This window comes from Erythrolamprus reginae, chromosome 6 (assembly GCF_031021105.1).
Source record: "Erythrolamprus reginae isolate rEryReg1 chromosome 6, rEryReg1.hap1, whole genome shotgun sequence".
Taxonomy (NCBI): Eukaryota; Metazoa; Chordata; class Lepidosauria; order Squamata; family Dipsadidae; genus Erythrolamprus; species Erythrolamprus reginae.
The window spans coordinates 1878751-1906189 of record NC_091955.1 but is presented as its reverse complement, the minus strand read 5'-3'; the positions used below and the strand labels follow the sequence as shown (position 1 = coordinate 1906189).

The following is a 27439-nucleotide window of genomic DNA, read 5'->3' as shown; positions in this document are numbered from 1 at the left end:
CCTCAAAACCCACCTCTGTCGTCAAGCGTGGGGGAACTGAAACATCTCCCCCTGCCTATGTAGTTTTTTGTGTATGATATGACTGTATGTATATTTTCATATATTGGGGTTTCTTGTTTTTTAGACTCTTTAAATGTATTATTGGTATTTAGATTCTAACTATTAGATTTGTCATTATATATTGTTTTTATCATTGCTGTAAGCCACCCTGAGTCTACGGAGAGGGGCGGCATACAAATCTAATTAATAATTATTATTATTATTATTATTATTATTATTATTATTATTGCCCTATGTCGGCTTGTTATAACCTATGGCCTCGCAGATTTAACTTATGAGAGGAAATCTGTGAGTTTTAGACATGTATAACTTTTTAGAAATGATGGTTTCTGAAAGGCCTTAGGCTTTAACTTAGCCAGAAGTGTTTGGGGGTATAACTGGCTTTTCGTGCGAGATTTTATTGAAACGGCTGAAAATGTGTTTCTAATGGCTCTTTTAGATGGCAGCGATAAAGAAACTGCGCGCAAAAGGCCAAATCCTTCCCAAAGTCGATCCCAACAGCGTCAAGCGGAAACGATCAGATTTTGACCGTCCGGAGATTTCTGAAAGGGTGGAAAAGAATATCACCGAAATAGAAGGTGCGGAGAAACCTTAGACTTGATAACGGTTATCAAACAATTACTTTGTCTGTTTACAGGTGGTCCTGGACTTATGGCCGCAAACTGAATCCCAAAAATTATCTTGCTCTAGATAGATAGATATAATTGATTGATTAGAGAGAGAGATAAATGATAAATTGATAAATAAATAGATTGATGATAGAGACATACATACATAGATACATAGATAGATACATAGATAGATACATAGATAGATACATACATAGATAGATACATAGATAGATACATAGATAGATACATAGATACATAGATAGATAGATAGATACATAGATACATAGATAGATAGATACATAGATACATAGATAGATACATACATAGATAGATACATAGATAGATACATAGATAGATAGATACATAGATAGATAGATAGATACATAGATACATAGATAGATACATACATAGATAGATACATAGATAGATACATAGATAGATAGATACATAGATAGATAGATACATAGATACATAGATAGATACATACATAGATAGATACATAGATAGATACATAGATAGATAGATACATAGATAGATAGATAGATAGATAGATAGATAGATACATAGATAGATACATAGATACATAGATACATAGATAGATAGATACATAGATAGATACATAGATAGATACATAGATAGATACATAGATAGATTGATAGATGATAAATTGATTGATAGATTGATGATAATATAGATGATTGAGGGATGATAGAGAGAGATAAATGATAGATGATAAATTGATGATGGGATAGATAGGATGGATGGATAGATGATTAGAGAGAGAAAGAGATGATTGAGAGATGACAGATATTGATAAATGGATTGATAGATTGATAAATTGTAGATAGATAAAGCATGTGATAGTTTAACAAGTTAAACAAATCCTCGAAATAATTAAGACTGACTAACTGAAGGAATCCTCTTGCCCAACTACACTACGGAAGTCTGAATTTGTGTGTGTGTGTTTCCGCAGAGGGGGGAGCGTTAGAGCCCTTGGAAAAGAAACGGCGCCAACAGCTGGAATACCTGGAATCGGAGGAGTTTCAGGAGATCCTGCACGCTCGCTCTAAACACAATGGCGTCCTTGAGGAGGTGAGCCCCGTCCCACGTAAAACCATTTGGAGAGCAGCCCAGAATCCGTCAAGGAATTGGTGAAGGCCAAAGCCGTGGCTGCGCTTACGGTCTTGGCATCCGTTTCCCTTTTGTGTTTACGGAGACAAGTAAAATTTGTAAACCAGTGGTTCTCAACCTTTCTAATGCCGCGACCCCTTAAAACGGTCCCTCATGTTGTGGTGACCCCCAGCCATAAGCCTAGCGCCAATTCTCCCAACATAGCTTGAAGCTGATTGGCAGGAAGGTCAGAGGGACACACCCACTGTCAACACCCGATTGGTCAGATTGTAAAAACACATTCCAAGGCACCAGAATAGAAGCTTTAGTTCCTAACACGATGGGAATTTTGTCTTTTCCCCCCAGAGTCTTAGGTGACCCCTGTGAAACGGTCGTTCGACCTCCAAAGGGGTCCCAACCCCCAGGATGAGAACCTCTATTGTCAACGGCCATCTAGGCGCTTTTAAATGTGTTAGATTGGATTACAAGGGTACATTTTCGTCAGCTTCGTAACTGGAAAGGCTGTGGAAGGTTGCTGGACGAGAATGAACTCTGTTGGGCAATTTGGAAGGGTACAACTCTTAACTTTAAAGGAAAAAAAAACCTTTGGTGATCCAATTTGAATGAATTTTACAGTGGAGCCTGAGATTCTGCTTAAAGGGAATTGAAAATAAGTCAGTAAGTGTTGTGTTGCCTCTGTACAAATCGATGGTGAGGCCACACTTGGAGTCCTGTGTACAGTTCTGGTCACCGCACCTCAAGGAGGATAGAATGGAACTGGGAAAGGTGCAAAAAAGGGCAACAAGAAGGATCAAGGAAATGGAGCCCCTCCCTTAGGAAACCAGGTTGCAACGCCTTGGTCTCTTCAGCATTGAAAGGCGGCGTTTAAGGGGTGACTTGATCGAAGTGTATAAAATCCTGCATGGGATAGAAAAGGTGAATAGAGATAAATTATTTCCTCTATCACAATATTAGGACGAGGGGGCCCTCCCTAAAACTCCTAGATAAGAAAGTGAGGACAAATCAAGGGAAATATTTCTTCCCCCAGAGGGTCTTTGATTGATGGGATTCCCTTCCAGAAGAGGTTGTGACAGCTATCAGCCTTGATAGCTTCAAGGCAGGATGAGACAGATTCAGGGATGCCAAGTGTATCATAGGTGGTGATTGAAACGGATGTCCATGTGCCGCCTCTATGTTGGTTGAGGCAGGCAGGGTTCCCTTGGGTCCCATTTGTTGGGGTTCCAGGGAAAGGGAGGGTCTTGCCTTCTCTTTCTGCTCAAGATCCCCAGGGACAATTGGGGGGACACAGAATGGTGGACTCGATGGGCTTTGGCCCGGCTCAGCAGGGCTCTTCTTATGTTATGTTCCTTCCCAGGTGGGTCAAATGAGGACCCAGATTGTTGGGGTTTGCAAGAGGCTGATTCTGTAAACCGCTTAGAGACGGCTGGAGAAACACTGTGGAGTGGTATATAAGTCTAAATGCTTTAGTCTCTCTCTCTCTCTCTCCCTCCCATGTCACAGTTTGAGGCTGAGATGCAGGAACGATACTTCGAGCCCTTGGTAAAAAAAGAACAAATGGAAGAGAAAATGAGAAGCATCCGAGAAGTGAAATGTCGTGTGGCAACGTGCAAAACGGTAAGCCAAGCGGGAAAGCGGAAGGAAGGAAGGAAGGAAGGAGAGAACAAGAAAAAGGAAGGAAGGAAGGAAAGTAAAAGAATGAAAAGAGAAAAAAAGGAAGGAAGGAAAGAGAAGGGGAAAAAGAGGAAGGGAGGGAGAATATACCTGTGAAAATCTATGAAAACAAATATATGTGTGTGTGTGTGTGTGTAACATATTTTTGCTGATAATGAAAAGGAAGGGACAATACTATAGATCTATTTCTGGCTTATTTGCCTTCATCGGGTAGCCATACCCTTTTACTCAGATTTGAACCTGGGGCCTCTGCCTTGTAAGGCAGAGTCTTAGCCATTAGGCTACAGGCTCATCTCCTGTATCAGCTTGTGTATACACACATACATAAACACACGTACATACATACATGCATGTAACATATTTTTGCTGATAGTGAAAGGTTTGGCAGACTAGTATAGATCTATTTCAAGCTTATTATGCTCACATCAGCTAGCCATACCCTTCTAGGATTCGAACCTGGGCTGTTTTTCCCTTGCTAGGCAGTAGCTAATCAGTATGCTCCCTCCCATATTTGGGTTTCTCTGGTGATTCGACAGAAAAACATGTAATATCTATCTATCATCCATCCATATATTTATCTATCAATCATCTATTTATCTATCTATCATCCATCCATATCTATTTATCTATCTATCATCCATCCATATCTATTTAACAATCTATCATCCATCCATATCTATTTATCTATCAATCTGTTTTCTATCTATCATCCATCCATATCTATTTATCAATCTATCAATCATCTATTTATCTATCAATCTATCTATCATCCATCCATATCTATTTATCTATCAATCGTCTATTTTCTATCTATCATCCATCCATATCTATTTATCTATCTATTCCAATGTGCGTCTCTCTTTTTCTCTTTTCACCCGTGAAGTGCAACTACACCTATTTCAAACTGCTGGATTCGTGCGTGGCGGAAGGCCACAATTACCACTGGCACAACGGGGTGAAAAGATTTTTCAAGTGTGTTTGCGGGAACAGAGCCATTTCCCTGGACAAGCTCCCAAAAAAACACTGCAGGTACGTGAAGTTCCTTTTGTTTGCAACCCCTGAAAAACAGCTTATTCTTGACAGAATATATACATAGAGGTTTGATGGAAAACTGGGGCATCTCTTGAAATGAAGCCTGATTGCTTGGGGAAAACCAGGGCATCTATGTACACTTCAAAAATGTTGTCTCTTTTTATGCATGTTAGATATAAAACAGAATTGCAGAAGTATTCTTGCAGAACATATTCTTTTTAATATGTTTGTGAGTGACATAGGGGAAGGTTTGGTAAGGAAGGTTTGCCTATTTGCCGATGACACTAAAGTGTGCAATAGGGTTGATATTCCTGAAGGGATCTGTAATATGGTAAATGATTTAGCTTTACTAGATAAATGGTCAAAGCAATGGAAACTGCAGTTTAATGTTTCCAAATGTAAAATAATGCACTTGGGGGAAAGGAATCCTCAATCTGAGTATTGCATTGGCAGTTCTGTGTTAGCAAAAACTTCAGAAGAGAAGGATTTAGGGGTAGTGATTTCTGACAGTCTCAAAATGGGTGAGCAGTGTGGTCGGGCGGTAGGAAAAGCAAGTAGGATGCTTGGCTGCATAGCTAGAGGTATAACAAGCAGGAAGAGGGAGATTGTGATCCCCTTATATAGAGTGCTGGTGAGACCACATTTGGAATAATACTGTGTTCAGTTCTGGAGACCTCACCTACAAAAAGATATGGACAAAATTGAACGGGTCCAAAGACGGGCTACAAGAATGGTGGAAGGTCTTAAGCATAAAACGTATCAGGAAAGACTTCATGAACTCCATCTGTGTAGTCTGGAGGACAGAAGGAAAAGGGGGGACATGATCGAAACATTTAAAGATGTGAAAGGGTTAAATAAGGTTCAGGAGGGAAGTGTTTTTAATAGGAAAGTGAACACAATCTGAAGTTAGTTGGGGGGAAAGATCAGAAGCAACATGAGAAAATATTATTTGACTGAAAGAGTCGTAGATCCTTGGAACAAACTTCCAGCAGTCATGGTAGATAAATCCACAGTAACTGAATGTAAACATGCCTGGGATAAACAGATCCATCCTAAGATAAAATATAAAAAATAGTATAAGGGCAGACTAGATGGATCATGAGGTCTTTTTCTGCCGTCAGTCTATGTTTCTAAGTGGCATTTTCTTTCTTTTTTCCTGAATAAAGCTAATTTAGGAAGCACGGCTGATACAGGGGAACACATTTTGAAAATCTACCTAAATAAATTTGCAATTTCCAATCTAGAAAATGTGAATTGGAACAATAGCTATGTCACAATATTTATACGTTTGAGATATAATTTTGCAATGATTTGTATGAACAATCTTGCCTTCGTCCTCCTGTTGTTATTAAGACATGAAATGATTTTTTTCCCCTGCCTTTCTTCCTGTTTCAGTAACTGCGGCCTCTTTAAATGGGAACGTGATGGGATGCTTAAGGTAAGAGTTGGTCTGAAGGTTTGCTACCAAAATTGGTAGCAAAATTGGATTAGAAATAAATAGCGGGGTTAAAATGAACAACTAAATGATAGCAAAGAACATGGCACACACAAACAAAAATTTAAACTAGAAACATTGTTTAGTATAAAGATAGTGCCAAAAACATTTAGGTCTCTAGATATCAGCAAAATGTAGCACAATAAGACAGGATAATTATCAGAAATTAATGCAAGTTATAGATAGAGATATAGAGAAAGGGTCTCATCTTCAGCTGTCATTTATGGGCAAAATAGCGGCGATTAAAAGCAATATTCTCCCAAGAATATTGTTCCTTTTTCAGGTTGCCCCCAACAAACGTATAATATCTTATATATTCAAAAACCTGTTAAAATATAACTTGATATAAATCCAATCAATCATTGATTGATGATTGATTGATTGATTGATTGATTGATTGATTGATTGATTGATTGATTGATTGGATTTATATGCCGCCCCTCTCCGGGGACTCGGGGTAGCTTACAAAATATAAAAAGAACAGTGGAAGACAAATCCAAAATCCAATTAATATAAAACCCTCTATCTAGGCAGTTTTCCTCGTTGCCATCTTAAATCTTGTTTGTTTGTTTGTTTGTTTATTTATTTATTGGATTTGTATCTCCATAGACTCGGGGCGGCTAACAACAATGATAAAAACAACATGTAACAATCCAATCCAATACTAAAATAACTAAAAAAAACCTTATTATAAAAACCCTACATACATAATTTATTTTTAATTTATTAATTTAATTTATTTAATAAAAGATAATAAATAAAAAATTATTTTATTTGGAATTGGAATTGCATATGGGTGGGCTTGTTAGAAGCCAGCTTGCTCTGAAAACAGTGACACCATCACTGTATCTCCGGTTAATTACGGGCTAATGGATTGAAGTCTTATTTGGATGGGAAGGATTGTGATGGATTGAAGCTTATTTTGACGGACAGCTAACGGGACATTTCCTTTCTCTAGGAGAAGAAAGGCCCCAAAATTGGGGCAGAAACTCTTCTGCCCAGAGGAGAAGAACACGCCCGTTTTCTCAACAGCACGAAATAATGTCGGATGGGTCCAAGTTTTAGCTCTTGAATTCCTAACGTTTTCACACAGTGATCTTTCTGAACGACAGTCCGATCCAAATTAATTAACTTTTTTTATTTCTTTGAAACTTGGAAGAAATGCACCTAATCCTCACCCTTCGTTGGATTTCGGAAGGAAAGTCGTATTCTTAAATATGGAGAGTTAATGGCGTATTTAGAACCGAAACAAAGTCAGTTTCTTTGGAGCTTCCTCTGAGATTTGGGCATTTTCAGGATGAGGCTGGGAAAAAAATATAGTTTTCTGAGGGTCGATTATATCTGAAGGAATCCTTCTCCAGGTAAGTCTTTGCTCAAAGCAACTTTGGCAATTTTAAGACTTGTAGACTTTCAACTCCCAGGATTCGTGGCTGGCTGTGGAATTCTGGGAGTTGAAGTCCACAGGACTTAAAAGCTGTCAATCTTAAATCTAAAAGTTAAGGCGTCGTCATCCCTTGAAATAGGATGTTTTGAAAACCCCACCTTGCTTTAATGTTGGATTAACAGTGTACCTGTAGTGAGCGTTCGATTTTAAACTTGGCAACCTTGATGTATGTACCCGAGAAGCGTTTGAAAGAAGACCCTTGTGATTTTAATAAAACCGAGGTAGCTTGTGATTTTTTAAAATGAGCTTCACCTTTTTAAAAATCTGTTTTAATCCGGTAATTTAATGTCTATGTCTGCTGATGACTGCATGCTACAACTCCATCTGTATTTTACTGGTTAATTCGTTCCCTTCACCTTTCGATCAATAAAATGGCCATTGGTCGGCCGAATTTGGCATCTGTCTCTTGGAATGTTTCCATGGGCTGCAGTGGTTGCATTTTTAACCTGTTGTTCTTAAGTATAAGTGTATAAAAGTTTAAAAGGCTGGGTTGTTTATCCATACACTTACTTTGCCCAATTCCTGTCCTGTAGTTATTGATCTATCTCTCTGTATGTATATGTACATATTTCTAAAGATCATTTATATATATTCCCTGGTGCAGAGCTGAAGGGATTGGATACTGTAGCCTAGAGGATAATTCTCTGCCTTACAAGGCAAAGGTTGCAGGTTCAAGTCCCAGTGGGTATGGCTAGCTGATGAGGCCAAAACAAGGCTGAAATAGATCTATCCTAGTCTCCCTTAAAATTCAGCAAAAAAAACATGTGAGACATAAGAACCTGGACACATTCTCTCTCTCTGGGTGAAGTGACATGGTGTAGAGCCATGTACCCCTTTTTATTTAGGAACATAAGGAAATGAGGTATAATTACATATACATGTCAAATGATACATCCAACAGCACAACTTCAAACGTATCTTTTGAGTTCTTCCTTTTCCCATAGATATCAAGAAATGGTTTCCTTCAAAACTCTTCCCCAAGAGCAGATGTTCCTCACACCCAATTTCTCTGAAGTCTTCTTATCTCACTAATCTTCCTTAATTACTCTGTCATCCTGTTGTTTGCTTCAGGCAAGGTAAATCCCCCCCCCCCTTTGATCCTATAACGTCCTGTCCCAAGTTGTGAAAACTTTGTTTATGGTGAGATGTTTATTTGAGCCCCTTTTGTTTCCCTGTAGTGATGGCCAGGAATGCAGATTAGGCAGATGAGGGCCCTTCCTTATCCTGGTTTTATAGAATCAGGGTCAAGCGGAGTATTTTTTTTTATGCTAGAGGTCCAGATTTTTAATACAATCCTATTTCTAACATTTATGCTATACTGCAGCAGCATATTGTCCCCCAAAATCCGGGTCCTCCTTTGACCCACCTCGGAAGGATGGAAGGGTGAGCCAACCTTGAGCCGGTGATGAGATTTGAACCGCTGACCTTCAGATCTACAGTCAGCTTCAGTGGCCTGCAGTACTGCACTCTACCTGTTGCTCCACCCCGGCTGTGAAGGGATGGGCGCTGTTGACATCCCGTCTTGTTTCGGTGGGGCTTCGGAGAGGAAACAAGGACTGAAGCCTGACAAGGCTGAGAAGCTTTGGGTGTTGGAGCCACTGGGATCTGGGAATTGACCGTCTTTATGAATTGGGTGGCGCTGCCCCTGACCCGGTGTGCAACCTGGGGATCTTCAAGACTCGTGACTCCTACTCAAGGATCGAGTGGTAGTTGCGGCACGGAGGAGTCATGGGGCTGGGAGCAGAGGTGGGATTCACATAATTTACTTACCAGTTCTCCCAGTACCAAAAATATGAGCACATATGTGTAGTCTTCAATGCATGTGCTTTGCTTGCAAGCATGACTTGCGCATAGGTTTCAAAATATTCCTAAGTAGGGCGGCCTAGTGCCGGGGCAGACGGGCCCACCCTCAGGTTGCTACTACTGGTTTGCCCAAATTGGTCGGAACTGCTACACCCCAAATCACATCTGTTCATCCCAGAAAATGCCACAGAAAGGGCATGTTGTGAATGAAAGGAAGGAAGGGGAAAGAAAGGAAGGGAAAGAAAGAAAAGGAAAAAGGGAAGGGGATGAAATGAAAAGCAGAAGGGAAGGACAAAGGAAAGGAGGAAAGGAAGGGATGGAGGGAAAGGAGAAAAGGAAGGAGGGAGGGAAAGGAAGAGAGGAAGGGGAGGAAATAAAGGAAGGGAAGAAAGAAAGGGAAGGAAAAGGAAAAGAAGAGGGGAAGGGAAGGAAAGAAAGGGATGGAGGGAGGGAAAGGAAGAGAGGAAGGGAAGGAAATAAAGGAAAGGAGGGGAAGGGAAGAAAGAAAGGGAAGGAAAAGGAAAAGAAGAGGGGAAGGAAATAAAGGAAAGGAAGGGATGGAGGGAAAGGAGAAAAAGAAAGGGAAGGGAGGGAAAAGAAGGAGGGGAGGGAAGGAAATAGAAAAGGAAGAGAAAAGGGGAGGGAGGGAGGGAAAGGAAAAAAGGAAGGGAAGGAAATAGGAGGAAAGGAAAGGGAAAGGACGAAAAGGAGAAAGGGAAGGGAGAGAAAGGAAAGGAAAGGTTTGGGACCTGCCGCCCTCATGTCCTTTCCACTACGTAGAGCAAATGACCAGACGACTCAAATCTAGAGACGTTTTAAACGACCGTTTTTAATTTTCAAAATATCTCATTTTGGCTGCCCAATGTCAGTTGCAAATCTACTACACAACTGTTAGGCTTTTTTTTCCAAAGCGTTGACATTTTTCAATATTAAACAACCGTTAGACAGAGAAGGCCAGACGCTAAAACAGAGAGATGGTTACAGGCGCATAAACAATGGTCTTTTAGCTGTATCCTACCATCATTTGAGAAAGATCGGAAAACAATGACTTTCCAAGCATCTCTATCAAAATACTAATCGCTGTAGCGTCATGTTTTTTGTGAATGGAAACATGAATATCGGCAAACTGCAGAACTTTAGAAATCATTTGGGAAAAGTACTTTGGAACCAAGAGTGGCTGCCGACCAGCTCGGACCAGTTCGCCTGAACTGGTAGCAGCCCGCTGGTAGATAGATAGGTGCACACAGCTCTTGAAGAGTTGGTCCTGCCTGAAGGGAAGTCTTGATCAATGTTCAGGTTTTTCTACACACCCATGTTACAGAGCAAGAGGCAATCCTAAGCAAAAATCACTGACCGTATGAAAAGATTAATTGACCTAGGAGCATTAGTGGACATTAAAACAATTCTAGGTTTGCAGATAGTTGGTCGGTTCGACAGGTTGGAGTTGCTCCCCGCCAGCAATTCTTCTACGTGCTGGCCCTAATTATAGTCGTATATGTCGTCAATCAGTTCACTTCTATTACCGGTACTTTCAGGTATCTCCTCCCTTCCTGTAGAGTGGAAAAAAAACAATAAACATTCAATAGTAAACATCAGTACAAATGTCCAGCTGACAACACACACACACCGTTTCTACCTCTTCCGCTATGTAAACACAGCGACGAATGGGTTGCAATCCGTTTACGTGTTTTAATGAAAATGTTTTGAATCTGCATGTTTTTGCTTCAAGTCGTTCCACTGGTTAATTGTTTTCATTGTGAGAAGATGGATGGACGGATGGACAGATGATAGAGAGATACATAGAAAGATAGATAGATCTATGGATAGATGGATAGATAGATAATAGGTAGATAGGTAGATAGGTAGATAGATAGATAGATAGATAGATAGATAGATAGATAGATAGATAGATAGATAGATAGACAGACACAGACAGACAGACAGATAGATTATAGACAGATAGAAAGACAGACACAGACAGACAGATGAGAGAGAGAGATACATAGAAAGATAGATAGATAGATAGATCTACAGATAGATTGATGGATTGATAGATAATAGATAGATAGATAGATAGATAGATAGATAGATAGATAGATAGATAGATAGATGATAGATAGAGATAGACAGAAAGATACAGATAGATTACATATATATATATATATATAGAAAGAGATCTATAGAGAGATGGATGGATGGACGGATTGACAGACGGACAGATGATAGAGAGATACATAGAAAGATAGATAGATCTATGGATAGATGGATGGATAGATAGATAATAGATAGACAGACAGACAGACAGACAGATACAGATAGATTATATATATATATATATGGTAACGACCCCAGATGTTACCATACCTCCCGCCTGCCAGAGATTTGGAAACCAGCCTTAAACAAAATAAACACTTCATAATAATCAGCATGTCAATCCTTCTAATAATTATGATTTTAGAATTTTATATTTGGAAATCAGCCTTAAACAAAACACCTCAAAAAAATCTCCATGTCATTCCTTCTAATAACTATGATTACACCAACCAATCAGATCACTGAAACGTGGTCACCCAATCTATTTGCTACATTCAAAGCAAATCTCCACCCCCACACTACATACTAGGAAGAAATGTCAGTTGCTAACATTCCATTTAAAACAACACAAAGATTGGAACTACAGCCTGAAGATGGTGAATGTGATTTCGCCGAAACGTCGCATATTCGGGTTTCTTCCTACACGGGAAGAAACCCGAATATACCAAGACCAAACGTCGCATAGACATGCAAAACATTACACAGGGCAAAACCCGAACTCAGAACAATCTACATATATATATATATATATATATGTTAAATGTTTATAGCTGGAATTTTAAAATTCCAGCTATAAACATTTAACACATACAAAATATAGTTTGTCGGCTATAAATATATTACTGCCTTGCAGTGGCCCTAGGCTGGGCCTATAGGCAAAAAAAGAGGAGCTGTGACGTTCCTTAAAAATATACCAGGGTCATCCGACATAAGAAAAAACATATACCCCTCCCTGGTACAAAGCTGGATGGATTCAGATCGGATGGGTCTAATTGCTAGCTCTCTGCTTTACAATGCAGAAGCTTCCCAGATTGAATCCCAGTAAAAGAATGGGTGTGGCCAGCTGATGAGGCCTAATAAGGCCGAAATAGATCTATCCTGGTCTCCCTTAATTTTAAAATTCCAGCTATAAACATTTAACACATACAAAATATAGTTTGTCGGCTATAAATATATTACTGCCTTGCAGTGGCCCTAGGCTGGGCCTATAGGCAAAAAAAGAGGAGCTGTGACGTTCCTTAAAAATATACCAGGGTCATCCGACATAAGAAAAAACATATATATATATATATATATAGATATAGATAGATAGATAGATAGATAGATAGATAGATAGATAGATAGATAGATAGATAGATAGATAGATAGATAGATAGATAGATAGATAGATAGATAGAGAGAGAGGGGGGGGGGGGGAGGGATGGATGGATGGATGGACAGACAGACAGATACAGACAAAGAGAGAGAGAGAGATACATAGAGAGATAGCTAGAAGGATGGATGGATTGATGGATGGATGGACGGACGGACGGACAGACAGATAGGCACAGACATGATAAATCTCCAAAATTTCCAAAGCCTTCAAATTTTGAAATCGCGGACCTTTCTGACAGAGGCTCAAGCAAGCAATTCAGTGGGAGTTTTGCCTTGTTTTTCAAAGAATCCATTGTGACGCTGGTTTCAAAGAATCTGTGTAATGGGGCCTTTTCCTGAGGGAGAAAGCCAGCCAGATTTTATCTGTATATCTATATTCTTTTCAAGTATAGAAAGAATGGATTGGGGGGGGGGATATCCAGTAATCGTTGCCTTTTTGGAATTCGTACCTGTGTCCTGAGAAAACCCTGATATTGCTGTGTAGTATAGCAAGTGCTTGACGTACACAACAGTTCACGTAGTTCAAAGTTACAGCGGGAGTGAAAAAACAGGACATAGAAACCTAGAAGATTGACGTCAGAAAAAGACCTCCTGGTACATTCAGTCTGCCCTTATACTACTTCCTGTATTTTATCCTTAGGATGGATCTATGTTCATCCCAGGCATGTTTCCATTCAGTGACTGTGGATTGACCAACCACGTCTGCTAGAAGTTTGTTCCAAGGATCTACTCCTCTTTCAGTCAAATAATATTTTCTCACGTTGCTTTTGATCTTTCCCCCAACTAACTTCAGATTTACCAACCACATCTGCTGGAAGTTTGTTCCATTATTATTATTGTTGCTATTATTATTATTATTATTATTATTATTATTATTATTATTATTTATTAGATTTGAATGCCGCCCCTCTCCGCAGACTCGGGGCAGCTCACAACAATAGTAAAACAATGTACAGAGAACAAATCTAATATTTAAAAATCTAAAAACCCATTATTTAAAAGAACATACAACACAAGCATACCATACATAAAACTATATAGGCCTGCAGGAGATGTCTCAATTCTAAGCATCACACGAAGGTTCACACGATTGTGGGGATGTTGCCGACCGTCCTAAAATAAGGACTGTTCATTCGCTGCTTTTTTTTACTAGCGCCATCACAACATCTGATAGTTTGAACCAAACAGAACGCCAGTCGTTGAATGGCGCGTCTCAACATCTTGCCGTTCTAGAGGCAAGATTTGAAAACACAGCAGATGTGGGACTTTGTGGCTCTTTGGGCGTCTGTCCTTACCTCTGGGGTCTTCCTCAGAGACGTTCCTGTACGTGCGGCGGGACCTGCCTTCTGGAAAAGAGACCAAAGGTTAATGGGTGGGAATCCTTTCTTCCTCCATTTACTGCGTGGGTTTCATTGCTATGCGCTGCCACATCACCCTTTTTCCTGAACCCATTAAGGATCACTACTGCAATGTTCGCTACATGGGGCTACCTCTGAAGAGTGTTCGGAAACTACAAATCATGCAAAATGCAGCCGTACGAGCAGTCATGGGTCTTCCAAGATATACCCATGTTTCGTAAACACTCCGCAGCCTGCATTGGTTGCCGGACACAATTCAAAGTGTTGATGATGACCTATAAAGCCCTACATGGCATCGGACAAGACTACTTGCGGGACCGCCTTCTGCCGCATAAATCCCAGCGGCTGATCAGGTCCCACAGAGTTGGCCTTCTCCAGGTCCCGTCAACCAGACAATGTCATCTGGCGGGGCCTAGGAGAAGAGCCTTCTCTGTGGTGGCCCTGGCCCACTGGAATCAGCTCCCTCCAGAGATTCGTACTGACCCCACCCTCCTCGCCTTCCGCAAGACTCTGAAGATCTATCTACAGCCCCACGGAGGCTTCTCCCCACCTTTTCCGGCCTTGTTTCCTCTCAAGAGATTCCTAGAGAGGCAACAAGGAGGCTTCTCCCTGCCTTTTCTGGCCCTGTTTCCTTCCAGGAAATTGCTAGAGAGGCCCCATGGAGGCTTCTCCACTCCTTTTCCAGCCCTGTTTCCTCCCAAGAAATTGCTAGACAGGCCCCACGGAGGCTTCTCCCCTCCTTTTCCAGCCCTGTTTCCTCCCAGGAAATTGCTAGAGAGGCCCCACGGAGGCTTCTCCCCTCCTTTTCCAGCCCTGTTTCCTCCCAGGAAATTGCTAGAGAGGCCCCACGGAGGCTTCTCCCCTCCTTTTCCAGCCCTGTTTCCTCCCAGGAAATTGCTAGAGAGGCCCCACGGAGGCTTCTCCCCTCCTTTTCCAGCCCTGTTTCCTCCCAGGAAATTGCTAGAGAGGCCCCACGGAGGCTTCTCCCCTCCTTTTCCAGCCCTGTTTCCTCCCAGGAAATTGCTAGAGAGGCCCCACGGAGGCTTCTCCCCACCTTTTCCAGCCCTGTTTCCTCCCAGGAAATTGCTAGAGAGGCCCCACGGAGGCTTCTCCCCGCCTTTTCCGGTTACAGTTTCGGAGGTTTGTAAGTGAAAAATGATTCTTGAACCCTTAAGTAGAGGCGTTCGTGGGTAGAGGTACCACTGTATATGGTTTTATTGTATACGCTAGTGTTTCCCAACTTTGGCAACTTGAAGATATTTGGACTTCAACTCCCAGAATTCCCCAGCCAGCATTCGCTGGCTGTGGAATTCTGGGAGTTGAAGTCCAAATATCTTCAAGTTGCCAAGGTTGGGAAACCCTGGTAGACGCTGCCTAGAGTCCGTCAGGAATTTAATAAAATGAAATAAATAAATAAATTTGACAATGCACCCGACAGAAGCAGTGTTGACTTATTTTCCCTACCGGTTCGCAAATGTGAGTGTGTGTCCGTGCGTCCCTTTGCACGCGGCTTCAAAATGTGTCTAAATAAGGCGGCATGAAGCCAGAGCCCACCCACAAATTGACATTACCGGTTCATTCGAACTGGTCCGAACTGGATGAATTACCACCTTAATTATTTGTAATTTTAAAAACCCAACGCATCCAACCATTTTTTCCATTAAAATCCCACCGACTGCCTCACCGTCAGATTCCTCACTGGAACTTGCTGATCTTTTCTCTTGCTTCCTTAAAAAGTTTGAAGCGCGCAATTTCTGCAGAAAGAGCTTTTTCTTCAGATCTGCAACTAGAGGAAGACGTGAATCTGACGACTCACAGGAAAGTAGAACAGGACCTAACACAAAAGAACGTTACCTCCAGGCCCAGCTCCTGCCCCAAGGCCTGTGGATGTGGAGGAGACATCCACATGCTGCAGGCCTGTTTTACCCTCAGTGGAATCTGATGATGAAGGCTCCTCTGACCAAGAAGACATGAGTGACAGGGAGGAGGAGAGTGGGGCAGACAGCTCAGAAGGAGATCAATTATGTCGCTCCTCCTTCGATTCAGAACAAGAGTTAATGATACAGCCACGCATGTGGAGAGCGATGCATAGGCAACAACAACTGAGAGATTATTATCAAAGAAAATGAGGCCACCTGTGGTTGGGTGGGGCTGTGGTCATGAGTGAGGCTGCTATAAAGAGCAGCCTGTGGGTTTGGCCATTGTGGAGGATTATCTGATCCTTGTGTTTCGTGACTGCTTTACTGACTTTGACCTTTTGTGTGCTGATTTTTCCCCGCTTTGAAACTAAACCAGAGCAAAGTGTGTTTCACTTTGTGAAAGAAGAAGGACTGTGAATTGCCTCACAGCTGCAAGCTAAATATCACAGAACTGATAAGGGACTTGTACAAATTACCAGTTTGTTTGGAGACGAGTGCTCTTTGCTATACCAAAAGAGGGCTTGGTTTAAGGGAATTTTCATTATAAAGAACATTGTTTTGAATTTTGAAACGTGTGTGTGTGTCTGAAATTTGTACCTGTGAATTTTTGGAAGGAGTCTACCAGAGAGCCCGACAGAACAGCTCCAGTGGTGGGTTCCCACTTACCTCGCTACCCAGAGGGTCCTCAGTGGCTGGTGCAGGCGTGCACACTCCCAACCCACGTATGTGCATCCCCCACAAATGATTTGCCTTCTGCACATGTGCAGCAAGCCAAATCTCGTGAGGTTTTGGCTATTTTCGCCGATATTTTTGCTTCTGCGCATGCACAGGAGCAGAAAATGGTGAAAATCGATGAAATCTCGCGAGTGCAAACGAGATACCAGCTATTTTTGTCAGTATTTTTTATTCCGTGCATGCACACACCCTGTGCGAGATTTGGCTCCTGCCCATGCGCAGCAAACAAAACCTAGTGAGATTTCATCTATTTTCGCTGATATTTTTGCTCCTGCTCGTGCGCAGAAGCAAAAAACCATGAAAGTCAATGAAATCCCAAGAGTGCAAGCGAGATTTTGGCTATTTTTCCCGGCATTTTTGCTTCTGTGAAAATTGTCCATTGAGGCAAAGAGCAGAGAAGCGAAGGGAAGCGTGGGTGGAGAGCAGCCCCTGAAATAGGCCAGTAGCCATGCCCACTCTTCCCTGTAGTCCCTGCGAGCCAATTAGGAGCTACTGGGAAGTAGGTCCAGCTGGAAGACAGTGATTTCACTCCTCCTCGCCTTTTGAAAATTTCAGCCAGGCGTTAGTTCTCCTGGCCTCTCAATTTTGCCGGTATTTTTGCTTCTGCACATGCACAGAAGCAAAAATCCAGCAATTTTTTGTTGGAAATCTGTTGGTCATGCTGTTCCCTGGCCAAAATCTGTTGGTCGTGCCGTTCCCTGGCCATTTCCACTACCCAGAGACAGCGTCCCCTTTGTAAAGGGAGGAGTCTTTGGAGAGGGGAGGCATACAAATCTAATAAATTATTTATTATTATTATTATTATTACATCCTTCCCTCTTCCTTCCTTCCTTCCTTCCTTCCTTCCTTCCTTCTTTCCCGCTTTTCTTTTCTTTTCTCTTTCTTTCTTTCTTTCTTTCTTTCTTTCTTTCTTGGGCTCCTATCTTTTTCTCTTTTCCTTTCCTCCCTTCTCCAAAAGAGAATTTCTCTCAACTTACTTTGTTCGCTGGAACTGCGGCTGCTGCTGCTGCTGCTGGCGGCCTTCACGATGTTACGGCTGCCGTCGAGAACTAAAAAAGAACGGAGCGTAAACTGGAGGTTGGCGTTCTTGTAAAAAAAAAAGTAGCATCTTGAAAATGTCAATGCTTAAAATCAAGGTTTTTCTTAAAAAATCAAAGAGAGAAGCAACCTAAAACCAAGGAGAAATTTTCTGACAGCTAAAACAATTAGCTGGTGGAACAACGTGCCACCAGATGCTCCAACACTTGGAGGTTTTCAAGAAGCAACTGGACGTTTGCTATTTGTCTGAAGTGGTGTAGGGTTGGACTAGAAGACCTCTGAGGTCCCTTCGAACTCTGTTATTCTATTCTTTTTCATTCTATTCTATCTTCTGTAGCATCATCAGATGGAAGGAGACCTGGATCTTGAATGTTTAAAAGAAATAGCATCCCCCCGGAAAACGGATCATAAATATAAAGAGAATTCACAGAGATATAAGGAAAAACCCAATTAAAAATGGAGGTCACTTTTACAGATATACATTTATCTATCAATCGTCTGTCTGTCTGTCTATGTTTCTATAACTCTTTCCCTCTCTCTTTTTCTTTCTTTTCCTCTCTCTCACTCTTTCTCTTTATCTCTCCTATCTATCATCTCTCTCCTCTCTATCTCTCTCTCTAACATTCTTTCTCTTTCTCTCTCTTTCTCTCTCCTCTCTCTCTAACTCTTTCTTTCTCTTTTTCTCTCTCTTTCTCTCTCTCTTTTTCTCTCTCACTCTTTCTCTCTCTCCTTCTCTCTATCAATCATATAAGTCCAATAAAATGATAAAATAAATATTTCTCTTTCTCTCTCTCTCTCCTTCTCTCTATCTATCTAATTATCTCTCTATCTATCTATCTGCCTGTCTGCCTCTCTATCATCTTTCTGTCTGTTTGTCTTTCTGTGTCATCTATAATTACACACACACACAAACACAAACACACACACACGTGGACAGTGTTTTCAATCTGATGGAATTCCAAATTCTACAAACTTTTTGCACCAAGACAGGCAGCCACCCAAGTTTGAATAAATCTTGAGGTCTTTTCGTGGTTGCTGGTGCTACATACCCATCAGAAGCAAAAGAGCCGTGAAGCCAGAGAGAAAGACCATGTGCCTCCAGTTCATATTTTCACCGCTTCTCAGCCGCACGATAGGGAAGGTCACCGCGACTTTGGGAACGCGACTGAGTGCAGAAACGGGGAGATCTTCCCTTTAAAAACAGGCGGCTGGGAAAAAAGTTGGCACCAGCATTGGCAACTCCTGACCAGGCTGGGCAGGATCAAAGAAGGCTCGGAGTGTCGACACACATACTGCGGTGTTGTGCAAATATTCTGGGTTGTTCTTGAAGAAGAATTGCAAGGGGGTCCCACACAGCCCAAAGATGCATTTGCAGCAGGCGTAGTGAAGACCTGTTGCACGAGACCAGTCGAAGCCTCCTTAGATGGATGGTGCCCAATAGCTTGTTCACACGTTCAGGTCCAAGAGAAGCAATATTTGTTCATTCAGAGCTGTTCAGAGAAAAGGCAGGTGAACCATTCCAGGATTTTCCTTTCCGCTTCGGAGATCTTATTATTAGCTACTGCGGGATCATTTTGCTGGTTTGGGACAGCAGCTTACCTTACCCGGCCTTGGAAACGCAGCTCACCTTTTCATCCCCTCTTCCAAATTTCCCCTCCAGCTATGTACCCAAGCCAAGGAAGTAAGGAGATAGGTAGATTTCCTGAAATGCATTGCCACTGGGAAAGGCAAGAGGTAACTTTGAAAACTGGTAGGCTTACAAGCCATAAGTAAATGGGCGTGCATAAGCGCACCATCGTGCCTACCGTCCCTGTCCTACTGTCCTAGTGTCCAAATTTACTTTTACCTACTTTTATTTTGTTTTTGTTTATACCATACCTATTATCTTGTAAACATTTTGACAAATAAATAAAACAAACAAATAAATCCATCAATCCATCGATCCATCGATCCATCGATCCATCGATCCATCGATACACCGATACACCGATACACCGATACATCAATACATCAGTTGATGTAGCTTGGGTGGCACAATGGCTAGGGTGCAGCACTGCAGGCTACTTCAACTAACCGCTAGCTACAGTTCAGCAGTTCAAATCTCACCACCGGCTCAAGGCTGACTCAGCCTTCCATCCTTCCAAGGTGGGTCAAATGAGGACGCGGATTGTTGTGGGCAAGAGGCTGATTTGGAGAGAGTCTTTAGTGACTCTCGGCATACAAATCTATTTTTATTTTTTACTTTTTATTTTTTACTTTTTATTTATTATTGTTGTTGTTTGTTGTTTGCTTGTTGTTGTTGTTAAATTTTATTATTACAATTTAGGCATGGTATGTCTGTATGTATGATTGGTTTCTCAAATTGGGGTTTCTTTTTAAATTAACTTAAATATTAGATTCGTTTATATTGTTTTGTTACTGTTGTTAGCTGCCCCGAGTCTGCGGACAGGGGCGGCATACAAATTTGATAAATAAATGAATGAATGAATGAATAAATAAATAAATAAATAAATAAATAAATAAAGTATTATTATTATTATTATCATTATTATTATTATTATTATTATTATTATTATTATTATTATGTAAATCAGGGAAACAGGCCATTTCCAGCCTCCAGAGGGCCTCCAGGGGCAGCAGAAGCTATTTTTTCCCTCCTCCCATATTGAATTATGGGTGTAGGCACTCGTGTATGCGCGATAGCTTGTGTACATGCTCTTTAGGCACCCGAGGAGAAAAAGGTTTGCCATCACTGACCTATAAGGTCCCTTCTAACTCTGTTAACCTGTTAATTTATTTAGTTTTTCCAAGTTGTTCAAGATAACACCCATAGTATAAACATAAATATGAACATAGTAAATGGGTAGGGGAAAAATGGAGACCCACAACAGAATAAATAGGTGGAAGATGTTGTGGTTGGATCACATCCAGCTCCTCTGATAACGGGTTTTGATCCAGATGAGCCGAGTCCGTCCGAGCATCGGAGACCTGTGTGGCTATCGGAGGGTTCAGACAGTGAGCGGGAAGGAGAGATGGAAGCTGGAGGTTCTGGAGAGATAGAGATGGAGGCCCCTGCAATGCCTATGGAACCCCCAGCTAAGGCCTCGTCTGGGTCGGATGAGGAGGGGGGTGATTAATGACCCCATCCTCAATGTATGTGTGCGAAGGATTAGGGGGAGACAGGAGCAATTGCGTAGACGCAGGAGTAGATCTTGATCACAGCTGAGAGTCATAGGGAATGCTGCAGCATGCATAAAAGGGGAGGTTTGTGGAAGTGTTCTTTGCAGGAGTTATCGTTCATGGTTTAGCAGAGAAAAAGAAACAGATCCAGAGTTTTCTCTAAACCAATATCCTTGCTTCCTTGGAGAAACCCAGCCTTTGGACAATTGTGTTTTGAAAGACTGTAGCTGTTGCAAAAAGGAGTGAGTACCTTTGCTTCAGCCCAGTTTGGAGACATTCCCCACAAACCTTGGGGGGTTTGAGACTTTCTTTATCGGCCTTGAAGATAACCCAGACTCTTTGGCCATAAACAGACATTATTTTGCCGTAATTGCGGCCCTCAGCCAAGTTGTCAAGGCAGTATATTTTGGTGTTTTGGAAACACCACTCTGTGTGTTTCATTTTTACTTTAATCACTGCTCAGTTGTCACGCCAGGCAGGTAACACAACAGTTTCTTCTTTCTGACGTTCAGTGCTTGGATTCGTAAAATCAGCTTATTTTTCCAAAACTTTTCTTCCTTAACGTTACTTTTTTTAAACGGTGAGAAAACAATGGATAAAAGAAATGAAGCCCGTGTGACTCCTAACCAGGTCATTTGAGAGCAACTGAATCTGATTACAGTCCTAAAATGTATTGTGTCTTCCAAGCTATTCAGGTTTTGTGTTTGTTTGCGTTTTTTTTTTTAAAGGGTAGATAATTAAAACTGCATTTATCTTGAGTTTTGCAGCCCGACTGGTTTTCTGGGCCACTTTCAATCGTCTTTTCGTCTCCTGGCCAATTTATTGCAGCTCTGTTTAGCTGATTAAAATTTCTAAGGGCTGGCAGGAAAAAAAAATCCATTGTCCAATTTGATCCCCCCCAAAAATAAACGTCCCTATTCATTTCTGTTGCGTTCAGCGCAAAAGATATACAGAATAGCTGCTTTAATGCCCATGTGTTATCAAATAGTAATTCTCCTTACGATGCTGTCCTGTTTATATTATTACTGTAAGCCCTCCAGAGTCCATTTGGAATTGGGCAGTATATAAATGCAAACAAACATACTGTTGTGGTTGGCTCTGGCCCAGCTCCTGCCCCAAGGAATGTGGAGGTGGATGTGGGGGAAACATCCACATGACACAGGCCTGTTTTGCTCCCAGTAGAATCTCCCGACAAAGTCTCCTCTTACCAAGGAGGTGTGAGTGACAGGGAAGAGGGTAGTTTGGCAGACAGCCCAGGAGGAGATCAATCATCCTTACCATCCCTGGATTCTGACCAAGAACTTATGACGGACCCATGCATGCGTAGAATGATGCATAGGAGAGAACAACTGAAGGATTATTACAGGAGATAAGTGAGGCCACCTGTGGTTGGGTGGGGTTGCTGTAATTAGTGCTACAGATAAAAAGAACAGCGTGCTGGTTTAGCCTCGTGGAAGTTTATCTGATTCATGGTTTCGTCAAGATCGTGGTTTTGCTGTTTCCCTGTTCAAGACTGTGTGTGGACTTTCTGGACTTTGGAATTGGACTCAATTTCCCAGTTAGTGGGTGAGAAATTAGATTGCATTTAACCTGTGCCTTTTGTGTACCAGAAAATCCCTTTGACATTTAAAAAGGGAGCTGTTTCTGCTTTTCTGTTGATAAAGACTTTTGGTTTTCCTTCTCTCGTGTGGTGTGTGTCTTTTTGGACTAATTACCCTGTAATTACGGGCGGTTGGGACACCCCGGCAGAACACATACAAACCAATCAACAAGCAGCAAGCGAGCAAGGGAGAAATGTCCCAAGAAGAAATAAGGATAGAAAAAGAGAGATTTTCGGCTCAGGGGCTGCTGTACAGGTGAGTTAAAATGACCTGGGAAGGTTCAAAGGTTCCCAACTAGGCAGCGATGGAATTCAGAGATAACGCAGAGAACAAGGGGCTGCTGTGTCTTTGACTAAAGCATGACTGGAGCCAGTGAATGGTGAGCTTGCGGTTTAAATATACCTTTGTTCTTTCTAGACTACTGTGACAAAATGTCCTGGGGGCGATGGGGGACGTTCAATGTCCTGCCAGTCAGAGTGATTTCAAATCACGTGGAAGTCTCTTTCCTTCGAAGTTGCAGCAAGCGAAAGCTGATTCCTTTCAATAGAATAGAATAATTGAATTAAATTATTGAAATTATTATTGGAAACTGCAGTTTAATGTTTCCAAATGTAAAAAAATGCACTTGGGCAAAAGGAATCCTCAATCTGAGTATTGCATTGGCCGTTTTAGGGGTCGTGATTTCTGACAGTCTCCAAACGGGTGAACAGTGCAGTCAGGCGGTAGGGAAAGCGAGTAGAATGCTTGGCTGCATAGCTAGAGGTATAACAAGCAGGAAAAGGGAGATTGTGATCCCGCTGTATAGAGCACTGGTGAGACCCCATTTGGAATAGTACTGTGTCCAGTTCCGGAGACCTCACCTACAAAAAGAGATGGATAAAATTGAACGGGTCCAAAGATGGGCTACAAGAATGGTGGAAGGTCTCAAGCATCAAACGTATCAGGAAAGACTCAATGAACTCCATCTGTCGAGTCTGGAGGACAGAAGGGAAAGGGGGGACATGATTGAAACATTTAAATATGTGAAAGGGTTAAATAAGGTTCAGGATTGAAGTGTTTTTAATAGGAAAGTGAACACAAGAACAAGGGGGCACAATCTGAGGTTAGTTGGGGGAAAGATCAGAAGCAACGTGAGAAAATATTATTTTACTGAAAGAGTAGTAGATCCTTGGAACAAACTTCCAGCAGACGTGGTTGATAAATCCACAGTAACTGAATTTAAACATGCCTGGGATAAACATAGATCCATCCTAAGATAATCTACGGAGAGGGGCGGCATACATATCAAATAAATGAATGAATGAATGAATAAACAAACAAATAAAATACAAGAAATAGTATAAGGGCAGACTAGATGGACCATGAGGTCTTTTTCTGCCATCAATCTTCTATGTTTCTAAAAGGGACCTTGGAGGTCTTCTAGTCCAACCCCCTGCTTGAGCAGGAAACCCTACACTATTTCAGACATATGGTTATCCAACCTCTTCTTTAAAACTTCACAACCTCTGGAGGCAACTTCTGTTCCACTGATCAATTGTTCTAACTGTCAGGAAATTTCTCCGTAGTTCTAAGTTGCTTCTCTCCTTGTTTAGTTTCCACCCACTGCTTCTTGTCCTACCCTCAGGTGCTTTGGAGAATAGCTTGACTCCCTCTTCTTTGTGGCAACACTTGAGATCTTGGAAGGCTGCTATCCTGTCTCCCCTGGCCCTCCTTTTCATAGAACTAAGACATGCCCAGTTCCTGCAACTGTTCTTCATATGTTTTAGACTCCAGTGGGGCCTGATGTCATTTATAGGTTGCAAAAAACATCTGTTGACCCCGATATTTATTTGCCTGTGGGAAAACTAACCTGGTGCTCCTTCTCTGGTGCCTACAGCTCATTTTCGTCCAGCAAAGCAAAACACCTCATGAATAATTATTTCAAATTATACACACACACACACAAAGGCTCAGACTCACAATGCACACCCTTATAAGTAAGAAACGGCTCCTTGTCTTTCATGGGCTCAGATCTCCCCAATCTCAGCCACATGTAAAAACAGTTTGGTAACTTTTACACAGAGGGAAGCGGGATAAATAAAGGGGTTTCCATCATCCAACCTTCAGGAGTTAATAATGGAACTCTTATTATTTATTTATTTATTTATTCATTTATTTATTCATTTATTTATTCATTTATTCATTTATTTAAATTCATTTGTCCAATACACAAATACATAGGAATTAAAATAGACATGTAGTAATATATATAAGGGTAAAGTGAACTTAGAGGAGAGGATATATGAAAGGAAGAGAATATATATGATAAGTGAGAGAAAGGAAAGACAATTGAACAGGGGATGGAAGGAACACCGGTGCACTTATGTACGCCCCTTACTGGCCTCTTAGGAACCTGGAGAGGTCAATCGTGGAGAGTCTAAGGGAGAAGTGTTGGGGGTTAGGGGTTGACATTATTAAGTCCGGTAATGAGTTCCATGCTTCGATAACTCGATTGTTGAAATCATATTTTTTACAGTCAAGTTTGGAGCGGTTCGTATTAAGTTTGAATCTGTTGCGTGCTCTTGTGTTATTGCGGCTGAAGCTGAAGTAGTCATTGGCCGGTAGGACGTTGCAGCATATGATCTTGTGGGCAATACTCAAATCGTGTTTGTGGGCAATACTCAAATCGTGAAGAAGTCCAAAAGATGACAGGAAATTGCTTCAGGGTACTTAGGGTTTATTTCGAAATAGGTAATTACAAAGAGTCGGGGATTTCAGCTGTGTTTTAATTATTACTTTTATTCTTTTTTTATTATGATTACTTTTTTTCTACATTTTCTACATTTTCTTTCATTCTCAAAGGAAAATTATAATATTATGGGTGCCTTGTGTTTGTTTTTTATTTTTTTAAAGCTTATACTGTCCTAAAATAGTTGGAATTCTTTCAGAGAGATCAGTAACACTTTGGGCAGAAAGCTTTTCAACTTTTAGCAGACCACCGCCACCTTGTGGTCTATACTGCACAGTACAAGCTATCTAGTAAAATGCTATTTTATTTATTATTATTTATTTATTTTATTATATATTAATCGGATTTATATGCTGCCCTTCTCCGAGACTCAGGGCGGCTTACAACATATAAGGAACAGTGTGCATCCAAATCCAACTAATTAAGAAACCAATTAAAATGCTCTCATACCCATTCAATCAGCAAGCTCACGATACATTCGTCGGCCAGGGGGTAGTGTCTAATGACCCCAGGCCTAGCGGCATAAATTAGTCTTCAGACTCTTACGGAAGGCGAGGAGGGTTGGGACAGTATGAATCTCTAGGTGGAGCTGATTCCAGAGGGCCGGCCCCCCCACAGAGAAGGCTCTTCCCTTAGGTCCTGCCAGGCAACATTGTCTAGTTGATGGGAACTGGAGAAGACCAACTCTGTGGGACCTAAACAGTCGCTGGGACTCATGAGGCAGCAAGCGGTCCCGGAGGTATTCGTCCGGAGACCAATTGGGAGCCATTGCAGCTCGTAAAGAGTTGGAGCGATGTGGGTGAACCTTGATGCACCTACAATACTTCGCGCGGCTGTGTTTTGGACCCACTGAAGTATTTTAGCTTGATTTTGTTTCTCTCTTGTGAGATTGATTTTTCTCTCAAGAGGGATTGGGATGAATGATCACCATTTCACCCATTTTCTATGCTACTCGGCCACAAGGGGGCACTCTCTAAATCTAGCCCTCAGCCTGGTTAGCTTGACTTCGAGTTCATTAAATCTTTCCTGATAAGTTTTATGCTCAAGACCATTTTTGTAGCCCGTCTTTGGACCCGTTCAATTTGATCAATATCTCTCAACACATTCATTGGGTAGGAGGCAAAGATCTAATTGCCCCAAGCCTGGTGATATAGGTGAGTCTTCAGACTCTTACAGAAGGAGGATGGGGGCTGCGCCAATCTCCGGGGGCAGTTGATTCCAGAGGGCTGGGGCCCCCACAGAGAAGGCTCTTCCCCTAGGCCCCACCAAGTGACATTGTCTGGTTGACGGAACATGGAGAAGGCCGACTCTGTGGGATCTGACCGGTCGCTGGGATTTGTGCGGCAGAAGGCGGTCTTGGAGGTAGTCTGGTCCCATGCCATGTAGGGCTTTAGAGGTCATAACCAACGCTTTGAATTGTGTCCGGAAACCAATTGGCAGCCAATGCAGACCGTGGAGTGATGGAGAAACACGGGTGTATCTGGGCAAACTTGTGACTGCTCGCGTGCTGCAATTTGATTAATAAGGCTTGGAAGGCAATTTGCTGTAAGAAAACAATATACAGTGTTCCCTCGATTTTCGCGGGTTCGAACTTCGCGAAGTCTATACCACGGTTTTTTAAAAATATTAATTAAAAAATACTTCGCGGGTTTTTTCCCAATACCACGGTTTTTCCCACCCGATGACGTCATATGTCATCGCCAAACCTGCTTGTAATAAATATTTTTTTAAATAAACTTTAATAAATAAACATGGTGAGTAACAATCTGAATGGTTGCTAAGGGAATGGGAAATTGTAATTTAGGGGTTTAAAGTGTTACAGGATGGCTTGTGATACTGTTCATAGCCCAAAATAGTGTATTTACTTCCGCATCTCTACTTCGCGGAAATTCGACTCTCGCGGGCAGTCTCGGAACGCATCCCCCGCGAAAAGCGAGGGAAGACTGTATTGTTAAACAACAGATTATTCAAAACAAGGGAAACCATGTTTGTTCTTTATTTTTTTATTTTAGCATTACAATTATATCTCTCCACTGCTGCTCCTCTTCAAAGTCTCCTTTGGAAGAAAGATTTCAGAAACTATCGGAATAAGACAAAAAAAGGGGAGAAAACGAATCCATTTTTCATGTTGTCTTCTAACATAAGAAAAAGCTCACACACAGAAA

At 41.6% G+C, this 27439-nt stretch overlaps 1 protein-coding gene and 1 long non-coding RNA gene across 5 annotated transcripts in view; one reads left to right on the top strand and one right to left on the bottom strand.

The window, feature by feature from the left end:
- The window catches only part of MCM10 (minichromosome maintenance 10 replication initiation factor), a 33723-nt gene extending 25883 nt beyond the window's left edge, over nucleotides 1-7840 (top strand). For all 4 annotated transcript variants that reach the window (XM_070755059.1, XM_070755058.1, XM_070755060.1 and 1 more), the window contains exons 15-20: nucleotides 500-638; nucleotides 1645-1763; nucleotides 3303-3416; nucleotides 4357-4502; nucleotides 5901-5943; nucleotides 6959-7840. In XM_070755059.1, coding sequence (XP_070611160.1) covers nucleotides 500-638; nucleotides 1645-1763; nucleotides 3303-3416; nucleotides 4357-4502; nucleotides 5901-5943; nucleotides 6959-7042 — 645 coding nt within the window. In that variant the 3' untranslated portion in view covers nucleotides 7043-7840. The remainder of the gene's footprint in view (nucleotides 1-499; nucleotides 639-1644; nucleotides 1764-3302; nucleotides 3417-4356; nucleotides 4503-5900; nucleotides 5944-6958) is intronic.
- A 2700-nt stretch (nucleotides 7841-10540) lies between these two features.
- On the bottom strand, nucleotides 10541-15795 carry LOC139168889 (uncharacterized). The gene is made up of 3 exons (XR_011559402.1): nucleotides 15758-15795; nucleotides 14011-14061; nucleotides 10541-10797 (listed from the first exon to the last, which is right to left on the bottom strand). It is a non-coding gene; the product is annotated as an uncharacterized lncRNA (long non-coding RNA).
- Nucleotides 15796-27439: the final 11644 nt, after the last annotated feature.